Here is a 22026-nt window from a genome sequence, read left to right on the forward strand (position 1 = left end):
AGGCTGGCTTTATTGTTTTATGATATGGATTGTATTAAAAGAGAACGATATATTGAACCTATGCTAAAAGAATAGAAGAAAGGATTTCATCAGAGGGAGAGGAGAGGAAAGAGGAAAGGGGAGGAAAGGAGAAGGAGAAGGAGGAAAAGAAAAGGGAAAGGGAAAGGAAAAGGATAAATCAGCCTTCTGAGAACATGGGAGTCGAATTCTCATCTCTTCCCTCGTCCTGGGGACGCTCATAAACACCACACACACCCTTAGTGCCACCAACATGGCCTTTCCTGCTCTCCTTCTGTCATCCTCCCCCAGCAAAGGTTCTTCCCGCCCTGCCCTTCACTTTAAGACACAAATTTTTGATATTGTCTTCTCCAGGCTTCATTGGTTTTCAAGTAAGGGGTATGCAAACTAGGCCAATGCATGTGAAAACTCAAGTCAAATAAGGTCATTTTAAACACTGTCTGTGTGTCCATAATGTCCATGTGTCCATAATTCCACAAACAAGCTGAGTCACCTCACTAACACCTCCCAGGCATGGAAGAATGAAAGGAAATTATCTTGTCATTAACTAATTCATTAATTAGTTAATTAATCAATTCATTCATTAGTTAATTAATTCATTCATTCGTCATTTAATTTGGAACTGTTCTTTCTCAAAAATTGTAGTATTTTGTCTATATAGAGCAGGACTTACCTTCTTCAAAGCCTTCAGGTTCTAAGAAAATGACATTTTTCTATGTATTTTAGTAAAAAATATAAAGAGCTTGTACAGTTCAGCGGTACAGTTCAGAACTTTCAGCTATGATGTCCTGAGAACTGTAAAATACTAATTTTGCCTTAAAAGCCAATATTCTTCCAGTCAGTGTTTAAAGTACAAAAGTACTGCAATCTCACATTTCTGATACCATCAACTGATACAGACTATTGTAGAAAACAGGATAATTCAGTTCACAGGTGCTTGAATTTCATATCATCATTTGCTCTTAAATTAAATCCAATGACCTTTCTTATTCCACTATCTCTAAGCTCTCATCTTAAAAACACAGAAAAACATACTTTCTTTTTTTTTTTTTTTTTGGTGTTCATTGCAGTTTGTGGCCAAAGAGCTTTTGAAGCTAATATAAATAATCTCCAACACTGTACATAAAGAGTTAAGTTTCTGGGCTTCTGACAACACTTTTTGGTTATTTTTTTTAAATTTCATGAACTTTCCTGACAGTTTGCTAGCTGTTGGAAATGCAGTCATGCTGTGTGTATATTCAGCTGAAATTTTGCTAAGTGTCAGTTTATTTAAAGCCACTTATTCAATGTGCTTCTTTCCAGAACACTCAAGGAAAGGCTCTAGAATGTCATTACTGCAACTCAAAACTACACTAGAAATAAGTGACTGTGCAATCTGCTCCAAATTCCCACAAGAAGTTCACAAGTGCAAGCTTAACTATTTTGCACATAATTATTGTCTATAAATTAGTTACTATAAACAATAATAGATTTATGTTAAACAATAATATTAATTATTACGGAGGGGCTTTTGAAAGTCATAACCAAACAGGTAATTTTTTTCCAGATGTCACTTCAAGATGAAATTTACAAACCTGAAGAAACTGCAAAGCAATGAAGTCATATTTAAGCAGCCCAACAGAGATGAGCACCACTAGCACTTTAAATCAGGTTATTTCAACTGCTGATACAGTCAGCTAGAACCTGCAATGCTTCATGGATCCTGCCAATCAGCATTTATTGTTTCCTTAATTTAAAATGTGTTTATCAAAGAAATTAAGTGAAGGAATGGCATTTTTTCTGACTTGAAACTCCCCTGACTTTTATAAATTGCTTGATTGAGCTTTCTGCAATTTTCCAACGAGCCACTTGAAAAAGACAAAGACAAAATACCAAAGTGATGAGACTGGCACACACAGTAAGTAAAATTCTGGATTTTACAGAATTATAGATGTTGCAACATCTGCAGGCAACATCATATGTCCTCTAAGCACCCCAATGTGTGATACCAACAAGAGCTCTACTGAACAGTTTATAAAGCTCACAATTTATATTAGGGAACCTGATTAGTCCCAGAGAATCCAAGTTACTGCAAGAATGGCACCTTTGGGCACAGGAGATAACAATGCTAATTAGTCACACTCATTTCAGTGAGAGTGCCTCCTCAGGTGCAACGTGGGAGCTGCTGAAAGGAAATTATCTTGTGCAACATGCTGTTCTCAGGACACACAATGCACTGCTGTGAATATTCAAACAGATAATTATTCACCAAGCTGCGAGAAGTTAAATCTGGTTCCAGAGGGTGATGTTATGCTGGATCCAGATGAAAATGGAGAATTGGCAGCAGTATCCTGTAGTCCTCCTGCTGAATGGGACCGGAGCCATTCCTTAGCATCCTCTTGACTACGGAGCTGGGAGGATGGAGTATACCTGCAAAAACAAACAGGTTTTTTCACCATGAACTTTGATATTAATTTGACTTCTTTGTTTAAAAATAAAAAAAAAAAAACAAAAAAAACAAAAAAAACCCAAAAAACCAACCATGAAATGTCACAAGGCTTGGGGTGGGAGAGAGAGAGAAAGAAAAAAGGAAGAATCCTCATATGAAATTAAAGGATTAAATAATCTAAACCAATTAGAATTCTGAATTAAGGAACTGTTCCAAGCTCTTCCAACATGTTCCTAATTCATTTCACCTCTGTTTGGGGGGAAAAGACCAAACCACAAACTCCTTTCCTATGGCTTCAGGTGTAACCAAACCAGAGTGAGCCAAAAGTTACAGGTAGAAGTTGTGCTGTGTAGCACAATATGATAAAAGGTAGTGTGTGCTACATCATATGATTTAAAAATAAAACTGTAACTTGGAAAACCTTTCCCTAAGTTATGTCAAAACTCTAACACTATTTAAATACTCTGGTACATCAAAAACCTTAGCTGACTTTTTGTGATATTATGACCAAATTCAAGCCAACAAAGCCATTATCAGGATTTTTTTAACAAGCTCTGACCCAATATTTCATATTGCAGAGACATCCATATAAGGCCTGTGGAGGTGCATCCCATTTAGTTCAAAACCAACAGCACTGAAACATCATAAAGGAGGCTGTGTTTAGCCTTTTCTGAAGGCAATGAAAATAGCAGAAACACATTCTATGCCAGCATCAGTGGCAAAAAAAAAAACCCTGGCTTTAGCTTAGGTTTCATTTCTTGTGTCTATGTGTGAAAAATAGGTGTGTCAGGACAGGTGTTCTGTGGGCTACGTGATAGGGCACAGGTACCAACAACCAGAGCCTCATGGAAACGCTCTCTGCTGATGGAATTCAGTGTCTGTCACACTCTCTGCTGATGGAATTCAGTGTCTGTCTTGGGCTACGCATCGCCTTTGGACAAGTATTTATGAGTTACTAGCTCTCCTTCTAAAAACTTAGAGCCTATTATTTGCTAATATTATCTATTTAATTAATTTGATTCCCTTTAAGTAAATGCCCTACAGTAAGATAGCACTTATTAAGACTATTTTAAATCAATGGGAACACTGCAATAATTTTAAAAGCCAATCTGCTTTAAAAAAATACACTCATTCTTCCGCTTATGCCTCAATACTTCAGCAGCAATCCTTGACAATCCGCATCTCTTAAACTTTGCATATAAATGAGTTTATTTAGAAAGGGGCTTTAAACAGTCATGTTACCTTAACACACTACAGATTTATTTTTAATGTCAGCATTAATACCTACCTCTTCAGCACTCAAATGTGTTGGTCTTAGAAAAGAGTATTTATTAGAGACATAGAGGACCATAGAAACATTAAAACAAATTGCCATTTTAAGAAAGGCCTTTAGCACTCAGCTTCATGGGACAAGGCTGCTCTGAAGAACAAGATGCACAGCACAGAAAAAATCACAGCTGCAGTTTCAAGGCAGTGATCCCAAACACTGCATTAAGCAATTCAGAAACTGAATTTCCTAAATTGTCAGAGATACCTACTGTAAATTCTCTAACATGCAAAGCATTTAATTAACATAGCTAATAGTAATTCTGGCTAGAATTGCTTGTATCAATGGGGAAAAAAAATGTTATAAAAATCACTACCTCACAGATGTGCAAAATATGTGAGAAGATAACAGCTGAAAGTTTATTTGATGATTTTTTGCTTATTTTTTATGAGAGTAGAGAATAAGGTATAGATTAAATAGAATATAGATTATAAAACACAGATTAAGGTATCATGATGCAATTAAAAAAAAAATTAATGTCCAATTTCATCCTGAAAGGTTTGGCGTGATCTTGTAAATCTTTCCTATTTATCACAACACCAAGGTTCCCAAGGTTAAACAACTATTTCAGGTCACTCCATGTAATAGGCACAGAAATATTAATGTTTTTTAATCAAGCCCAGGGATGGTTCGAGATGCTTTTCAGCAATTAAGCCAGCAAAAGCCACAGTTCTTGCTCAAGCAGTGAGGACACTGGATGAAAAAAGCTCAGCTGTCAATGGCCTTCTTTGAGGATTGAAAGAAAGTGGGAAAGAAAGAAGAAAAAAAGGAAGAGAAAAAGGAAAAAAAAGGAAGAAAAAGGGAAGAAGAAAAGGAAGAAGAAAAGGAAGAAGAAAAGGAAGAAGAAAAGGAAGAAGAAAAGGAAGAAGAAAAGGAAGAAGAAAAGGAAGAAGAAAAGGAAGAAGAAAAGGAAAAAGAAAAGGAAGAAGAAAAGGAAGAAGAAAAGGAAGAAGAAAAGGAAGAAGAAAAGGAAGAAGAAAAGGAAGAAGAAAAGGAAGAAGAAAAGGAAGAAGAAAAGGAAGAAGAAAAGGAAGAAGAAAAGGAAGAAGAAAAGGAAGAAGAAAAGGAAGAAGAAAAGGAAGAAGAAAAGGAAGAAGAAAAGGAAGAAGAAAAGGAAGAAGAAAAGGAAGAAGAAAAGGAAGAAGAAAGGAAGAAGAAAAGAAGAAGAAAGGAAGAAGGAAGAAAAAAGGAAGAAAAAAGGAAGACAAAAGGAAGCAGAAAGGAAGAAAGGAAAGGAAGAAGAAAGGAAGAAAAAAGGAAGAGTATTGTTGCCACCTCTTGCAAACTGAGACCATCACCAGCAGCCACAACAGAAACACAAAGCAAACTCCAAAGCCACCACAGAAGATGTTAAACCACGTGGAAACACCAATACCTGAGTCCCTTCTTAGGCAAAGTGTTCCTATCAAGGTGTGGGTCGCTGCAGAAAAGTTAAAAGAAAAGAACTTCAGAGAAGAACAAAAGGGAAGGAGTCAGATCAGGACGAAGGACGCACAAACATCTGCATCACCTTTTCAGAGGAAAAGGTGCTGGGGCCTCCCTGCAGGAACATGCACAGACCTCCTCACCAGGTGGAGTTTGCACAAACATGCAGCTGCTACCATGCCAAGGAACCACATCTCTTCACAACCTCACTTCACTGTTTCTCCTACCCACAATGAACAAAAATGGCTCTCCAAACATCAAATGGGTGCTTAAAAATACACTTTTCAGCAGACTATTGGTAAAACCTCATGGGAATATTCTAGTCCAAACCACCTTCCCATCATTTCTTTCAGCAGACACCCTTTAGGGAATGCGCCTAATTGCTGTAAAGAGGTATTGAGCCCAGACTGTTAAAATTTCCAAATCTTAGTCTAAGTTCCATTAGCAAAGTAAAATGGACCAATCAGTTGCCCAAAACTCAACTATTTCAGTTTATGTTTTTACAACTGACAAGCAGAGCCTGTTAATTTGTTTTTAAAGAAAATACCCCTGTGGTTAAGTAAATTAATTAAATGACAACCCTTATAGCTAAGTTACAGTACGGGACTGGGATAAAAATTACATCAGTGAGAAAAAGTGAGCTTGAATGTTTAGATTTGTGTCATCTTTTCCTAACTTTAACATTCATTTGTACAAGGATGACTGTGAAGTACCAAAGTACTTGGAAAACACTCATGAGCCAAGCTGCAGTAAGAGACTGACAACACTGAATGACACAGGGACTTCACAACAAAAGGGACAGGCCAGAAAGGCAGTGGGAAAAGCTGCATGCCAGAGGAATGCTGAAATGCTAGTGAGAGTTTAGATTTGTAGGGAAAAAAAAAAAGGGCTTGACTTCCAAATTGCCTTTGGCAAAGATATGAAGGGTGGGTTAAAAATAGCCCCCCAAACCAAAGGGCATCCCAGAAATGAGAGCAACACCAGAAACATGCCAACTGTGCTGTATGCCACTCTCCAGATTGATCTGGGTGGGGAGATGGGTGTTTGCAGGGACTCTCACTGGCATGTCTTTGTGTCAGTTCACACCTGGATGATGAACACAACAGAGCACTGAACTGAGCACAGTCTGGCACAAAACAATTTGCTTCACTGAGATGGGCAACAAAACCTGCAGCCTTGAGCATACTCCTGTCCTGAGACAGCATTACCTGTCCTGTCTCCTGGGCAAAGTATTTCGGCAGAATTTGGGGCTAGCAGCAGGGGAGGAAAGAGGGCTAGAAAGAGCAGTCCAACAAGACAGAAAACAAGAGAAGAAGGAGTATTAGAATGAAAAGATGAAGCAACAAAAAGGAATTATAATAAAACACAAACAGAACCCCAAACTGTCAGAACATTACATTCAGGTGCAATTTTCTCCATTGAGACGCAGCTACAAAAATCTTGCTACCTGAACTCATCACTACACACCAGGACACAGCTGATTTCCAGGGCTTGGAAGGGCTCTACTTTCTACAAGAGGTCCCTCGGAGACCTGCAGAGCTCACCCCAGTGCCAGCTCAGTGTGGCACTGATCCAGCTCTGATACTGGAAAAGCCCTGTTCCCTCCTTCCTGCTCAGCCTCCTCCTCCACCCTGTGCCCACACAGGTACCAGTGAACCTCACTGTGCACAGAGCTGGGGAACTGATCAGTCTGAAATACAATCCAGCTGATTGTTCTTCACGTGGATCCAGCTTCCAATAGGATTCACTAAGCATTCACACGAATGCTTGTACTGAAATATTGCAGTGAACAACTGGAGATAGCACAAGACAGCAGGGAGAGGATGAGAAGGGATCAAGTGACTATGGAGATGGGGACTTGTCTTTTGAGCATCACCCCCAGTTTGAAAGTCATCAAATTCTACAATCAAAAGGTTTAACAGGAAACAGTTGACTTTTCAAATCAAAACTGGAAGGTTTTTAAAAATACCACTACCAGCTCAATTAAAAGTAGATCTTTGAAAGGATCTGGTAGCAAAAAAAAGTCACATTGTCACATTGGCTGCGACAGCAAAATAAAAACCTGTTCTGAACCCATCCTCCTGCTCTGAACTGGGCTCCTTTCTGGGAATAACTTATCTGTATGTTCTAGTCCTGGAGCTACCTGCACTGTCTGCTAAGAGGCATTACCTGATCTGTATCTGCAGCACTGGCTACTGCTGCCAGGACTTCATTCCCACTCAAGACATAAACACATGGAAAGAAGAGAAAAACCCACCAACCTTTCAGACAGCGTGGTCTTAACGCTGTTGGTTCTGACGAAGGGAGTCAGAGAATCATCCTTGGAGGCTGGAATCAAGCCACTGGAGGAGTTGTGGCTCAGCCCACCTCCGCTGCTCAGGGAGATGTCTATGGACTCGCAGCTGGTGTGAAGGCTGCTGACAGACTGGTACCCAAGGCCATCCTTGCTAACTGCAGAGGAGCTGCTGGCGTTGGTACCCCATGTCAAGCTGTTGGAAGGAGCCGAGTGGGCAGAGCTGGGGCTGGAAGCCAGTGGAGACTGGTTGAGATCTGTGTTTTTACCATAGAGGGGACTGCTGCCCCCACTGCTCAGCACACCACTGCCAGATGGGGAGTCAAGGTTACCCTGCTGGCTCATGGTAGCATGAGGGTTGGAGATGACTACTGAGTTTTTCATATTTTCAGCTGTTGTGATGGGAACTTGTTTACCAGGCTTGCCACCAAAAAGTCTGTAAAAAAGAAGACAGCATGAAAAATACATAAAATGGAACAGTAAGCACAAGGATATCTTCTATTTCATCTTAGCTTCAGAAAACCAGTATTGAGTACATGATCCTAGATTGCACATATGCAACTCTACACTGATAATCTCCTTGTGTTCACTGTCCCTTTCAATGAAGCCCAGAGGCAATTACAACAGCACCAAACCTATCTCAGGTGTGTCACCTTTGAATCAACCAATACTTCCACAAAGCTAAAATACAGCTTCACAGAACTGACATACAACCACATCCTCTTCTGCTCCTTAAGGAAAAAGGGCACCAGAGAAACAATCTGATGTATGGAATACTAGAGATTGGAAGCTTGCTGACCAGGTAAATTCTGCACAAATCACCAAATGCTCCTCACAGAAGCAGCTTTTGCTGGGATGCAACATTGTACTCATACCAAATGTAGGCTTGTTTCATTCCATGAGCCAAGCTGGCTGGGAACAGTATTTTTTAGTGGAGAATGTGATGTTACCTGCTTTTTGGCACCTGGAATGGGCTAGTAAAAAGCTAGGTGAGTTCCAGAAGTGGAGGAGGGAGGGGATGGAGGAGGCTGACCACAGCATCACTGCTGCCTGTGATGCAGCTCATGCCAAGGAAGGAAAGACCCCAGTGCCCTCAAAAACAGTCAATGGGAAACCTCTCAGAAGTGCCCAACTGCCTCAGTAGTAAACACGCTTCAGACTAAATTATCAATCATTCCAAAACTGATCTTCAGAATTAGGAGAGAAGTGTATCTTCCACTCCAGCTTCAAACACCCACCCCAAAACACTGCTTTTGTTTCTGCCTCTTAGCTCCTGTAACTACATTTGGAACCTTAGTTTTCCTCACACACACCTGTATAGATTTGCTTTTTTATCATTCACTGTGGATTAAACCTTTCAGAATAGAGGACTACAGCACCTACATACAAGTGTTCCTGAAGACTTAGAGGTGGGCACGCACCAGGCAGAACTTTCTCTGCTTTGGAGCATGCCCAGGTTGTTGGACACCTGGACAATAAGTCACTTTGTCCATCACTTCCCAGGAACACAGGCTGTGTTAGAGCTGGGCACCTGCAGCAGCTGGAGCAAGCCCACATTTTAAAATAAAGAGCTCCTGCTGCCCAGCTATATCAGGGAGAGGGAAGAGTGCACACATAGGAGCTGTGAAACCATCAAGCTGATGTTGCTTCTCATCCCCAGAGCTCGGGAGGAGAAGCTGATGTGCTTCCCTTCCTCTCCAAATACTTATTTTTGGGTTTAAGTAGTCAAGAGGCTGCCTTATGGGAGTTTTAGGCAGCAGCAGGAGGAAGCCTTGCTAGGGCCCAGCTTCGGTCAGCAGGGGTGGAATGATGCTGTGCATGGCCCAGCTGCAGTGCCCAGGCTGCACAGGTGCTTCCTGCAGCTCCAGTGCATGAAACACACCTGGGCTGGGCAGGTACGTACTCGCCACAGGGCACCTGGACAACACTTCCAACTGAGAGGGCAGGTTCAGATCAGACATAAGGAAGAAATCCTTCCCTGTGAGGGTGGCAGGCCCTGGCACAGGCTGCCCAGGGAAGCTGTGGCTGCCCCTGGATCCCTGGAAGTGCTCAAAGCCAGGCTGGGTGGGGCTTTGAACCAGCTGGGACAGTGGAAGGACTCTCTGCCCAAGGCAGGGGAATCAGAATAAAATGATTTTCAGGGTCCCTTCTGACCCAAACCAGTCCATGATTCCATGGCACTCAGCAGCTACACCAGCTCAGTGCATTCCCCAAGGTATTCCTGTGCCAGAGCATACATCCTCTTCAGCTGCACTGGGGAAGCCATTCCTAAAGAAAGCATCCCAGAGCTTAAAAAACCCCAAACACCCACACACTGTTTATAGGCTGCTTTTAAGCTACCCCCTGTTTATGACAACATGGAAGTTACATATATTTGCGAACTTATAAGTAAGTCTGTACCATTACAAAGGTATGGGGTACTAATTCACTGTGTAGCACCAAAAAAAATACAGGGCCAAGAGGAAATATGCAAAAAACAATGTCTGCAAAAATTAAGCTCAAAATCTTCTTTACTGTCATCCTAGAAATCAGTAATAAGCAGACGAGGCCCAATTCAACTCTGATGTATTTCAACACATGACAACTTTGACAGGCTGGTGAAAATTCAAGTGTGAAATTGTAAATCAAATGAGGGAATAGTTAAATTGAGCCTCAGTGTCTGCTCTTTGAAGTTTCGTGTATTTCTAATGTAGCATTTCAATTACACAGCTAGCAATGCAGCTTCTCAGTAATAAAAAGTTCCCAATCACATTCCCACCAGTGTGCCTGAGGCACACTGAAATCACTGAAAACACTGAAAATCTGCATTTCTCATTGTGTATCCTATAGAAGTGAAAGGCCTACTGGAGTTTTGAACTAGCCACTGATGAAAATCACATGTTCCAAAGTACACGGCTTATCTATTGTTAACCAGGTACAAAATAAAGTATCTTCAATTATCCTCACACAGATTCTTCAAATAAAACCACCCATCTAAAAACAGTTCACAGCATCAGCCTAAGCTGCCATCACAGCCATTATGCTTGCACTGGTGCTTCAGATGGAATGGGGCTTTCTCACATCACTGGAAGCAGGATGATGGAGCATAACTGTATGGGTAATATGGGCATCACGACAAAATGAAATGCAAAACACTGCAACTTGAAACACACAAGCTACTCAAATTCAGTTGAAAAATAATATTAACAGAACTTTTCACCAATATCAAGGCTCTGATATACACTGCATCAACAATCAGCTCCTCACTAACTATTTGTTAATGTTAGTGTGTGGGGTGCTCTTGGAGAAATAGAAGACAGGATTTTTGTCCAAAAAATAGTATTAAGTAAGAAAATTTAACCCAGCTTAGACAGCAATTTTATTTAGGGTTCATCTTCACAGGCTAAAATGTTGAGTCTTGCAACATACTGGGCTAATCCACACAAGCTATAATAGTTTGCTTTGGGTGAATCTAAGCCTGGCAGGTCAATGCCGCTGTCATAATGAAAATCTGAGAATACCCTCCAGTTGTTGGTTTATTTGATCCATGACTGGAGTATTTCCAGGTTTGTTACATATACATCGGTGCAAGAACTCCTCAATAACCTTCAGGTAAGAAAATTCTTATATCTGTGACATCTGCACAGATGAAAGCCTCCAGGTATGATTTCTGCAACAAGGTGACTCAAATTGTAACTGCCAAAGCTTCTGCCAGACAGGTTTGGCTTTTTCCCTGAACGTTGGATTTCTGCTGCTGTCGCGTGACGCCCTACGTATCCACAACGCTGGCCAAGCTGTTTGTGTGAAATTAAATGTAAATACCAAGACCTTGAAGTAAGCCACTGAATAGAAAGTGCTGCACCGAGGCCAGCCAGGCCGGGCTGGCAGTGCTGCTCATTGAGCTCCCACCAACACCACTGCAGAACGGAGGAATTTGTGCCTACCTGCGCAGGGTGGGAGAGGCCACATCGGGGTACTTGACTCCTTGCTGGTGGGTACTCTGAGCTCCGCTAGCAGCAGGCTGTGATGCAGGGTTCACTTTAACAGAATTACATGAAGCCACGCTTTCGTTGTCAGACGAAATCCCTTTCTCTTTATCAGTCTGATTGACTAATCCTGGCAGAGAGCTTCCAAGGATTACCTTGGCAGGCTCTCTGATTTTAGGGACAGGCAACCCAGCTGATTTGCTGCTTATGTTGGAGTCTATGCTACTTGTGCTAGATCTATTCCCAGCTCCACTTCTGCTACTGGATTTACTGGGCCGGGGCAAGCTACGGTACTGGAGATTAGTTCGTGCACTAAGTGCTAAGTAGCCATCATCCTGGTTCTGGGAGCCATCAACACTAGTCTTCCGACCAGTGGTCCTACCCATGAGTCCAGATGACTTGGGGATCTTTCCCAAGGTAGCCGATCTACTGGTGAGAGTTGCCCCACTGGCAGTGATTATGGTCATGCCTACGGCTGACCCGCTCTGTTTCTTAAATCCAAATGCATTAGCATTAGCAGCAGCTGTCCTAGAGTTACTTGTGGGAAGCTTTTTGGATTCATCACCACTGCTGCGTCCTGCATCTGATGGGGAACGTTTAACATGTCCAGCTTTAGGAGATAGTCTACCCTTTTCTGATACCTTGGCGTCATCAGTTTTCCCTACAAAAATAGAAAAAGAATTCTAATATTTAATGACTTGAAAACATCAAGCAAATGATGAAACTCAAAGCAGCATGAAAAGCAAAAGCGCGTTAGCCACTGCAGTGCGGTTCAAAGTTATGATCTAGTCTGCACTGAGCTTACATGCCACCCTAGTGAGTTACACATGCACACTTGCCAAAGAAAGTGTGTGGTACCTTTGCCTTTGAGAATATGCAAAGCAGAACAGCCTCACATAATAGTGACAGATAAGAAAAAAAAGTTTCTCTCTGAAGCTACCACAGATCGATCGTTTCTATCATTACGCACTAGTAGTGTTAGGTTGATAGCATAATTTCCCTAAAACGCATTGTTAAAGCATTTGTATTGTTCAAAACAGTATGTAACTTTAACTTTTTCATATACAATTGTGTACAAGACCTAATAAAAAGATAGATATTAAATTATATTGCTTGATTATGCAAATTCAACCAATTTTCATTCATACACCTGCAAGTGCTAAAATCATTAATACACTTAAAAGAAAATCCAGAAATCAGGTTTAGTATAAACAAACATGCTTGTTTAGTAAGGGGGGGGGGGAAAAAAATCTCCTCAACCATATATGTTGTATGCTCTTGGTTAGCAGTGATTTTCAAAACTAAAATTATATTATTTGTTCTTCACACAGCAATACTGTGCCAAATAAATAGTTTGGCTTAAGACCAGAGTTTTTCATGAAAACAACTGGCAGGGTGTAATAATTCGAAATACACATTTTCAGCCAGAAATAGAAACGTGGACATACAAGATGCTGCTTAGGTTAAAGCAATGCCTAAAAATACAGCCAGGATTACCTGAAGTTCAGGTTCTGCCTCCGCAAAGTATTTAAACTCTTTTCACACCGAACACATTTTTGGCTTGTTTACACCTTACGCCTTCTCTCACCTGTTCCAGGTGTCTTTAAGGTGCCTGAGGTGGTTGCAGGTTTGGGCCTTGGTGTGGTGATGCCAACCTGAGCGGACATGCCCCGCCGCCAGGAGCCCGTCTGGGCAATAACAGTGTTCTTGCGACCAGAAGTGCTTTTATCAGACTCGTCCGACACATCAGAGGGGTTCCGCCTCCACTTGGAGCCCGGCTCCATCTTTATGCCGCTGTCAGATCCCCCGTCGGATTTCTTGACTTCATCGCCCGACCACAAGGAATTCCGCTCCACCTGGGAATGCTTCTCTGCGTCGGTCTAGGGCAGATAAGGAATTGCAAGGCAACTTTGAGAGCAAGTCTTTCTTTTAAGAAGCTTCCTAAGGAGGAACCATCACCCTGATTAATCAGCTCAGCAGTCATCTCTGAGTACCAACAAACATGACATGCTTTTGATGAAGAAATATCACAGCAAAAAATTAACCCCAGCAATGACATGGTTTTTAAATATGCTTTGTAAGAAAAATAAAAAAAAAAACACAACAGCCACACTCCTTGGAATGAATAAAGGGGGAAAAAACCCTACTTGATGTATAAAGGACAGATTCAGCTCCATGACATTTATAATCCTCCATCTCAAATTTCTGACAAACCCTTTTACTGCAATGCCAAAAAAGCATTTCAAACCTGTGCAGCCAGCCTTCCTTTGTTCCTGCTGCTTTCTTATCTCTTGTCTGGCAATCTGATCTCCAGAGCATGAGGAGGCAGCTTTTGGAACAGATCTGAATATGTGGAATGCTCTTAATTCTAACCTAACATAGTAGAAGGACACCCAAGGACTGAAGAAAAACTTTCTAACAATACTTGAGACTGACTTCAATGCATAAATTACTTTAGTTTCTCTTGCAGACTGTTTTTTCCCCTACTCTTTGCACAGATTGATTGTTACCAGTCTCTTATGGAGAGTTTTGCTAAGCTCAATATTAAATCGAAAAATTTCCCATTAGTAAACCTTTGCCAAAATCTCAGAAATGCTTACATTAAATACACTACCCTATATATATGTGTATACTTTATACATATATGCATTAATATTTCCCACTGCTAACGATTACTCTTCTAGAATTCTACTCCTGTCAAATGCTGTTGATTAAATCTGCTGAATGCGGTAACACCACAACCAACCATGTTGTGATCAGGCACAAATGACAAATATCCACACATTTGACTCTGATCAGGATAAGAAATTCACAGCTGAAGTGTTCTCCAAGCACCACAGCACCATGAAAGGGACTGACAGTTCAGCACCTGCCTCCAGTTCCAAGCACAGGCTGATGGCTTTTGGTGAGGTTTGGTGCCACCTTTCTGCCCTGCAGCCTCAGCAGAAGGTGAATGTGCTCAGAACTGTGCGGCAGGCAAAAGGAATAATTTATTTAAAAGGAAATTATTTTAAATATCCCAAAGCATTATAAAGCTCACAGTCTTTATTCCTTTTGGATAAACAGAAAAACACAACACAGAGAAGCTGTAAGATTATTTACCACGCTTTTCAGCTTTTAAGCTCCTAAAGAATGTTTTAAGTTTATGACTTTACCTATCAGATCACACCATTAATATTAAAGAATTCAGAGGAACTGTGGTTGAATTTCCTCTGCTTTTTACTGTAACTACTTTTTTTTTTAAAAGCCTGAAAAACTAGTTAAGCAATCAGTGTGTGAAAGCTGACACCACATATCACAACGGTCTCTCTTCAGTCAGGAAACAGGGCTTGGGTAATTTATCTACATATTGAGTCATGAGACTAACCTGCATTTTGAATTATGGATTTAGGTAATATCATATACTTGTACTTTCCTTGTGCTTGTTTCCCTACCTCTCCATTCAAAGAGAGCAACCCCGTGTAGGCTTGAATGGATCTCTGCCTTCTAACTCCCTTCTCTTCCTGTGCCTGCCAGGTTTGGGGCAGGTGGGTCACCTTTCTATTTCTGACCATCAGCAGGTGTGTAATAAATTCACAGTGTGACTGCTCCTATGTCCTGTGCCTCTCCAAAATCACTATTTCATGCAAACAGCTCCTACATTCACAAATCTTGGAAGAGAGCACAGGCAAAAAGTACCAAAGTATCAACCAACAAAGCCATCTCAAAGACACCATTCCTCGCGTGGTCACTCCAGTATCTTGTTCCAAGCTCCTTGTCTGGAACTGTGTGTACGCACTGCTAGTGTTCAAGAACAAGAAATACACCTACCTGCTAGCAAAGGCCTTATTCTAGTTTTGGTTGACTAGAAAATATTCCTATACCTATTTCCCCTGCCCTAACCTGTAAGGTTAGTACAGTCAGTCTGCACAGAGAGAACAGCACTGCAAGAAATCCTCTCCACCTTTGCTCTCCTGCCTTTTATTCTACTACTGCTCCCACAGCCAAAGCTTTCCTGCAGCCTTTGAAATGCTGCACCCTCCACCACTGAAACCCTCTGGCCAGAGATGCCTCTGTTTAATGGTAAACACTGAGAACAGCACAGAAACATGACTAAGGACTCAAACCCAAAACACAGTGAAACCTGGCTGGGGGACTGCAGCATAAACCCCACCCACCCAGAGGGGTGAAAGTGGAAATACTCTGGCTGGAGGTCATGGCAAGACACAGCGAGCACAAGCTGAGAGCAAAGCCTGAGCTAGGAGCAAACCACCAGCATTTCTCAACTCACTCAAAGTTTTTGTAAATCTGAAGCTGTGAACAGAACAAACCCATCTTTCCTGAGAAGATGTCTTATCCAACTGCTTAGGGAGGCTGCAGTTTTCTATCTAAAGGAACCTTTCTATCTTCCGATCTTTTCACCATCACATGATTGAATTTGTTACTTGGTCTCTTTCTCCCATCTTCTTTCACTTAAATAAGTTATTTTCAAATGCCCACCTAGGTCTTAATTTCTCCTAAAAGTATGCATATGATGTGACTTTAAAGGCACACTATATGGAGTACTGTGATAAAGGTAACTTATCTAATTCTGTGCAATAAAAAGGACAAATACTAGGGTGCCAAAACTCCTGTAACTACATTAAATGGTTTGGTACTTGGCATAATCACAGCAGGACATGGGAATGTGGCAAGGCAAATTCTGGTTCCCATCACTAGCTTGTTCAGAAACAACTTGCAAGCCTCTTCACTGCATTGCTATGAAAAGAGGATACAGCTATGAATGTCTCTGAAGACTGAGTTAATATCATATTTAAGTCCTGTTTCTCAAAGATGGGGAAACTGCAGCTTCTGGAGTATGGGGTTCTCAAGAGCCCTGAAAATCAGAGAGAAATCTCAACAGAGATTTTTTCCTGCAACTATGCCTTTCTTTGCAGAGATGATTCTGCCTGAGTTCCTGATTTTATCAGCACACACTGACATGTTCAGACTCTCTCCCTTTGATGTTGCTGCATTATTTGCTTGGACTCCCAGCTGCACATGTATTAGCTTCAAGCTCCCTCCTTAATTATCTGAAATCCAACTTCTGTACCCTCTCTAAGAGATGTGACAGAATCACAGCAGCTCAAAAGCACCGCCTGTTTAGGGGAACCAAAGCAAGGGACACCCTCAGAAGAAAAGTCCACATCTCTCTGCAAATGCGTGCTACTGCTGTGTGGAAGCACCCTGGGGAAGGCACACCTGGGCACTGGCTGTCTCAGGGTCCTTCAGGAGGACAGAAAAGGTGTGTCTGCAGCATTCACTGCATCATGAGCTCTGAGGTCAGCCAAAAATTAACCCTGCAAGCCATGCATTTCAGCACTCCATTTCACTCCCTTGGCTGACAAGATTCAGGCAGTTTGTTCCACTGAAAATGAACTATTTTCTGGACAATAATTTGCAGATAACAGAAGACTTGGAATAAAGATTGCCATTCAGGAAAACTGAGGAGAGAAGCAGGTCAGAGACACACATCACACCAAAAAACTGCAAACACCACTTGTACATTCTTGGCTCCCAGCTTCCTCTGCCAATAACCACGCTCCACTGCCTGAACAAGCTCCAGCTGCTTTTCTTCTGGTGTCTGTCTGCACCCTCTTGGATACTGTAATAGTTGTGGAGGAGGAAGAGGAGTTTGTCAACACAGATTTTGATCTCTCAGAGGTGCTTCCAAGAATCTGATCCACCAGAAGATAGAAGTCACATGAGTTTTTATTTTTTTTCCTCAGGTTAATGTTTAGTCACATCTCCCTAAGTTTTCCTTTTTCCCTCCCCAACAGTATTACAATGTTGAGACAGTAACAATGGTCAAAAAATACTTCCAGTTGCCCGTCTTATTCTGAAAAACATGCTTGATAGATCTTAACTCCTCTCAGCTTGTATGGGCCTTGTATTGGCAGTTCCAGGTGCCTGTGCAGTCGCTGAGAGAAAAACAGAGGCTACCTGGAACCCTTTGTGCAGGCTCAAATATGCACTGCATGGCAAGGGAACAAACACTGCTCTGTGCTTGCACCTCAGCTCTTCAGACACAGCAATACTTCACAGCAACCACAGGTCTCCCTCAAAACTGATGCCAAAAACAGATCTAGGAGGCACTGATGAAAAGGACTGGAGGAGATTAACACAGGGAAGGAACAGAGGAGCAGGTCACACCAACATCCCTGTCCTCTGCCAGGTCACCACAGCCCAGTGGCTGCAGCACACAGCACCCGAGTCCCTCCAGCAGCACCAGAACAAAGCTGGGCTTTTTAGTCGAAAAAAAATCTATGGAATTGGTAAAAAAAAAATGCAGTTTGTATTAGTGCAAATCTCTGTGTTATGCAGTTTGTTTGGTCAATGAAAAGCTGTTAGATGCCTTCACTAGTTCCACACTCTTTGGATGTGCGGTGTCTGAGCACAAAGTGTACATGTATCCTGCTGATGGAGGCAAAGTTTATCCTCCTATGAAATGCTGGCAAGCACAGAAAGCCTTCAATAACACACAGCTCTGGAAATTTAATAAAATCAATTTCATTTGCACAACATGCTTACATTTCTGATGAAAGTGTAAACAACCGTTGAACTTTGATGTTTACTTTATTGTATTCTATTATTTAAAGGAAAAAGGTAATACCATTTCATATTCTCTAAGAAAAATGTAACATTTCATTCTATATATTTATATAGATATTTCAAAAATATCTATATAAAATCTGTTTTCTGTGCAGCAGTGCCTCTAGGAAGACAAGACCCAATTGTTGTGACATCACCATGGGTTGATGGTTCCACCCACAGAGGAAATATTTGTAAATGCCATGGATGACAAGGTGGTTATTATTGACATTGTCTATACTGAGGGCAGGCTGTGTGTTCAAGTTCAGCAACCTAAAACTGTTGCAGACATCTTTTATGGAAAATCCTTTCCTTAGGATTTTTCCTCTTGAGAAGCTGAGAGGCCTCAGGAACAGAATGTAAACAATGGTTATCTGCTGCTGTGGAATGCAACAGGTGCATCTGGGATTGGCCCATGTTGGATGTTTGCAATTAATGGCCAATCACAGTCAGCTGGCTCGGGCTCTCTGTCCGAGCCACAAACCTTTGTTATCATTCTTTGCTATTCTATTCTTAGCCAGCCTTCTGATGAAATCCTTTCTTCTATTCTTTTAGTATAGTTTTTAATATAATATACACCATAAAATAATAAATCAGCCTTGTGAAACATGGAGTCAGATCCTCATCTATTCCCTCAACCAAGAACCCCTGTGAACATGGGCACATAAAACAACTACACCTCCTGCACAGAGAAAACAACAAATACCCATGTTAGCTGACTAAAGCAAGGGTCTCACCTGTGCATCTAAGTTCTTGCGGGAGGAGGCAGGAGTGTTGGCATAGGAGCTGATGGAAGAGCTGGTGTTAATGTCATCCGTGCTGAGATTGTCTATGGTGTCACTGATCCCACTGCTGACAGAGCTGCTGTCGTCCCAGCTGGAGAAAAAGCACAGCAGAGGGACAAAACAAGGGTCAAAAGACAAGACATCATTCAGAAGGAAGACTGTATTATTTCTACAACCCTTAGCCCACTTGTGGTGCTAGAAAGGCCAGGCCATGCTGTCAGCAAGCCAAGACACCAGTGGCACAGCTCTTCCTGACTCAGCTGAAACGTGTGTCTTTTCTGCTGAAATCCAAAGGAGTGGCATGAAGGAATATTAGCAGGGAATTTTTTCCTGGGGGGTGGTGAGGCCCTGGCACAGGCTGCCCAGAGAAGCTGTGGCTGCCCCATCCCTGGAAAGTGCCCAAGGCCAGGCTGGATGGGGCTCTGTGCCACCTGGGATAGTGGAAGGTGTCCCTGCCATGGCAGGGGGGTGGAACAAGATGATCTTTAAGGTCTCTTCTACCCAAACCATTCTGTGATTGTGGGATCTCCAAGTACCCACAGCACTGACTTGCTAAACTGTAACACACAGGTGGAACTTAAATGCAAGGAAAAAAATTCAGCCTGAAGCAACCTTTTGTACCCGGGTGGTCCACAGACCTGGATCTAACATCAACAGTATCACCAGCCTCAAAGAACTTTAGCAACTGCAAGTTCAGTCCTTCAGATGGCAAATAACCCTCCTGAGCTTCACTGCCTTCTTCAAGGAGAGCAACTCCTCAGGACTACCTTCTCCCAGCATGTGATAGCTTCAGCATTTCCCAGTAAATTAGAAATGTCTCACTGCAAGTTTAGGGCAAACAAAACACCAACAAAACAAAAACAAAACCAACTAACCAAAAAACCAACCAACGAAACAAAAAAAGACCTTGCTGGAATCAATTTGAGTGCTAGAACAGAAAGACTCAAAATGATCTAAAAATGGAGCCAGATGCTCCAATTTGTAAAATGCCTGTAAAAGTTAGCTGCTCCAGGAAGAGATTTATATACTGGCTTACAAGAGCTCCATCTCCAAGAACAATGAAGCTGGGACTGAAATATTACCCTGGAAGGAGCTCTATGAAGCTATTTCAGTCCACTGGATAACTATTGCTGGAAATCTGGAAATGTAAATACACACACACACATATATATATATACATATATATCTCATAGGTCATTTGCAAAAGGTTAAGAGCTCATCACCTGGCAGCTCTCTAGCTATTTATAAACCTCAGCTTCAGATTTTGGGAGCTCCAGACTCTCCTCCCTGTTGCATTTCTGTTTGCTTTACAAACTTGTAACAAAGACATTGCAGAGAGCTTTCTGGCTGGGCAGTGAAAGCTTTACTCACAAATGAATATACTGAGCAGTTAACATTTGCATTTAAACCTGAACTGTCTTAACCTGTGATAAGAGAACTGTGCAAAGAAAGGCAAACTACCTCTGTTTGCTTGAACTTTATTCATAGCTTCACCACTGACTTGCTATAGCCTTTCTACATAAACTTTGTCAGCTTTGAAATGGAAAGCATTTCATTTTTTCCCACTTAGCACTACAAAACACCTTCCCGCATGACTTTTGATGTTGCTTTAACAATTTTAATTGCTTTTTCTTACTTGGGAGTGCTATGTTGACCCACACCTGGCCTTTAAGGGACCTGAGCACAGCCTGAAGAGCAGCACAATTTGCTGAACCACAAATGAGTGTGGCCACGGGGACATCCTGCCCTGCATGTCACAGGAAGGGTCACAGCTGGCAGCTGCTCCTTGCTGACAGCTCTGCTCCTAGGGAAGGGCTCATCCATGTGTCAGCACAGCCAGTTGTGCCCCTTCTCCCACATCCCTGCGGATGAGCAACAGCTCCAGCAAGGCAGGAAAGGAAACTTGGGGTGCTCAGCCACAGCTCTGCTGGGACAGGGACAGCAGAACACACTGCCGGCCCCTGCCACGGGCTCTTGATGGAGCCCTGGGGTCACATCTCCATCTTCACTGCAGCCAGCCCTGGCTGACCCTCAGGAGTGTCCCAGCCACAGGACGATTCCCAAGATTTCCCAAAGGCTGTTGGATAAACCTGCAGACACTCCAGCTCTTGTGACTGGAAAGGAACGCTGCAGTCTGCAGTGTTGCTGATGCTACAATTCAAAGGAAAGAGGTAATTTTTCCCCAGATTCGCCTTCACCTGGAGAAAAGGTGCAATACAAAATAGAAATCCACGTTAAAATAAAATTCACAATGTGAGACCTCCTGAATCTGAGAAAGCCAGGCAGGCAAATTTCACACACCAGTTTTATTTGCTGTTTTGAAAGATCTTTTCCAGCATAACTGAATGAAAGATGTGCTGCCCTTGCCAAGAAATGTTAGGAGGGGAATTGAAAATCTGGAAAAGGATTGAAAGATTTTTTTTTTAAGCACTTTTTAATTTAGAGTAGACAATTAAATATCACAAGGCAAAATATTGGAAGCCATATTACTTCTAAATTTCAGTTCTGAAAACAGGTCCTTTAACTGGCACTTATTTCTCTTTCCAAACCTATCACATAAAGCATTTACAATTCCTAGGTAAGTCTACAAATAAGGTACCAAAATAGTTAATAGAATCACTGAATAAAAAAATATGCTTCTTGTTTTCCACAGTTTTGTGTAGCAATGAACTTATTTTCTATTTCTGAACCTATAAAAAATAACAATCATAACAGTAATAATATCATCACTGCCAATGCTTTCTGTGTTTAATAGTTTCGTTTCCTTCTTATGGAGATATGGCAGAGGGCAGAAAAAATATTAAATACAATAATTTTTCTCTGTGTGACTCCATCTTCAACATATAGGAACTGAAACATTTCATTTCTGAGCACTCCCAATTCTTAAACGCCCATAGGCCCCAGTTAATCAGCACCTAAAGAATGCGTTTAATGTTAATCATAAGCACTTTTTCTGCCATCAGCCAGTCCTGTTGGCTTCAGTTGGGCAATCTAAGGCATTATGAAAATATTTGAGTGCCCTTCTGAACTGGGACATGTGCCTGAGGACAAAGGTAGAAGCATGCACCTGAATACATTGATGTTGTGGCTTCCCTTCCTGGGTATCCTGGGCTTTAGGTCCTTTATATTCTGGTGGAAACTATTAAATATGAACTACTCCAACTCTGCGTTTTCAA

General features: G+C 41.8%; 1 protein-coding gene across 1 annotated transcript in view; it reads right to left on the bottom strand.

Moving 5' to 3' along the window:
- Positions 1-22026, bottom strand: part of NAV2 (neuron navigator 2) — a 203079-nt gene that overhangs the window by 34716 nt on the left and 146337 nt on the right. Inside the window, exons 12-16 of the mRNA XM_059475385.1 lie at positions 18803-18941; positions 13045-13336; positions 11415-12117; positions 7460-7927; positions 2267-2427 (exon numbers count right to left, since the gene is read on the bottom strand). Coding sequence (XP_059331368.1) covers positions 2267-2427; positions 7460-7927; positions 11415-12117; positions 13045-13336; positions 18803-18941 — 1763 coding nt within the window. The remainder of the gene's footprint in view (positions 1-2266; positions 2428-7459; positions 7928-11414; positions 12118-13044; positions 13337-18802; positions 18942-22026) is intronic.

Source organism: Ammospiza nelsoni, chromosome 6 (genome assembly GCF_027579445.1).
Source record: "Ammospiza nelsoni isolate bAmmNel1 chromosome 6, bAmmNel1.pri, whole genome shotgun sequence".
Taxonomy (NCBI): Eukaryota; Metazoa; Chordata; class Aves; order Passeriformes; family Passerellidae; genus Ammospiza; species Ammospiza nelsoni.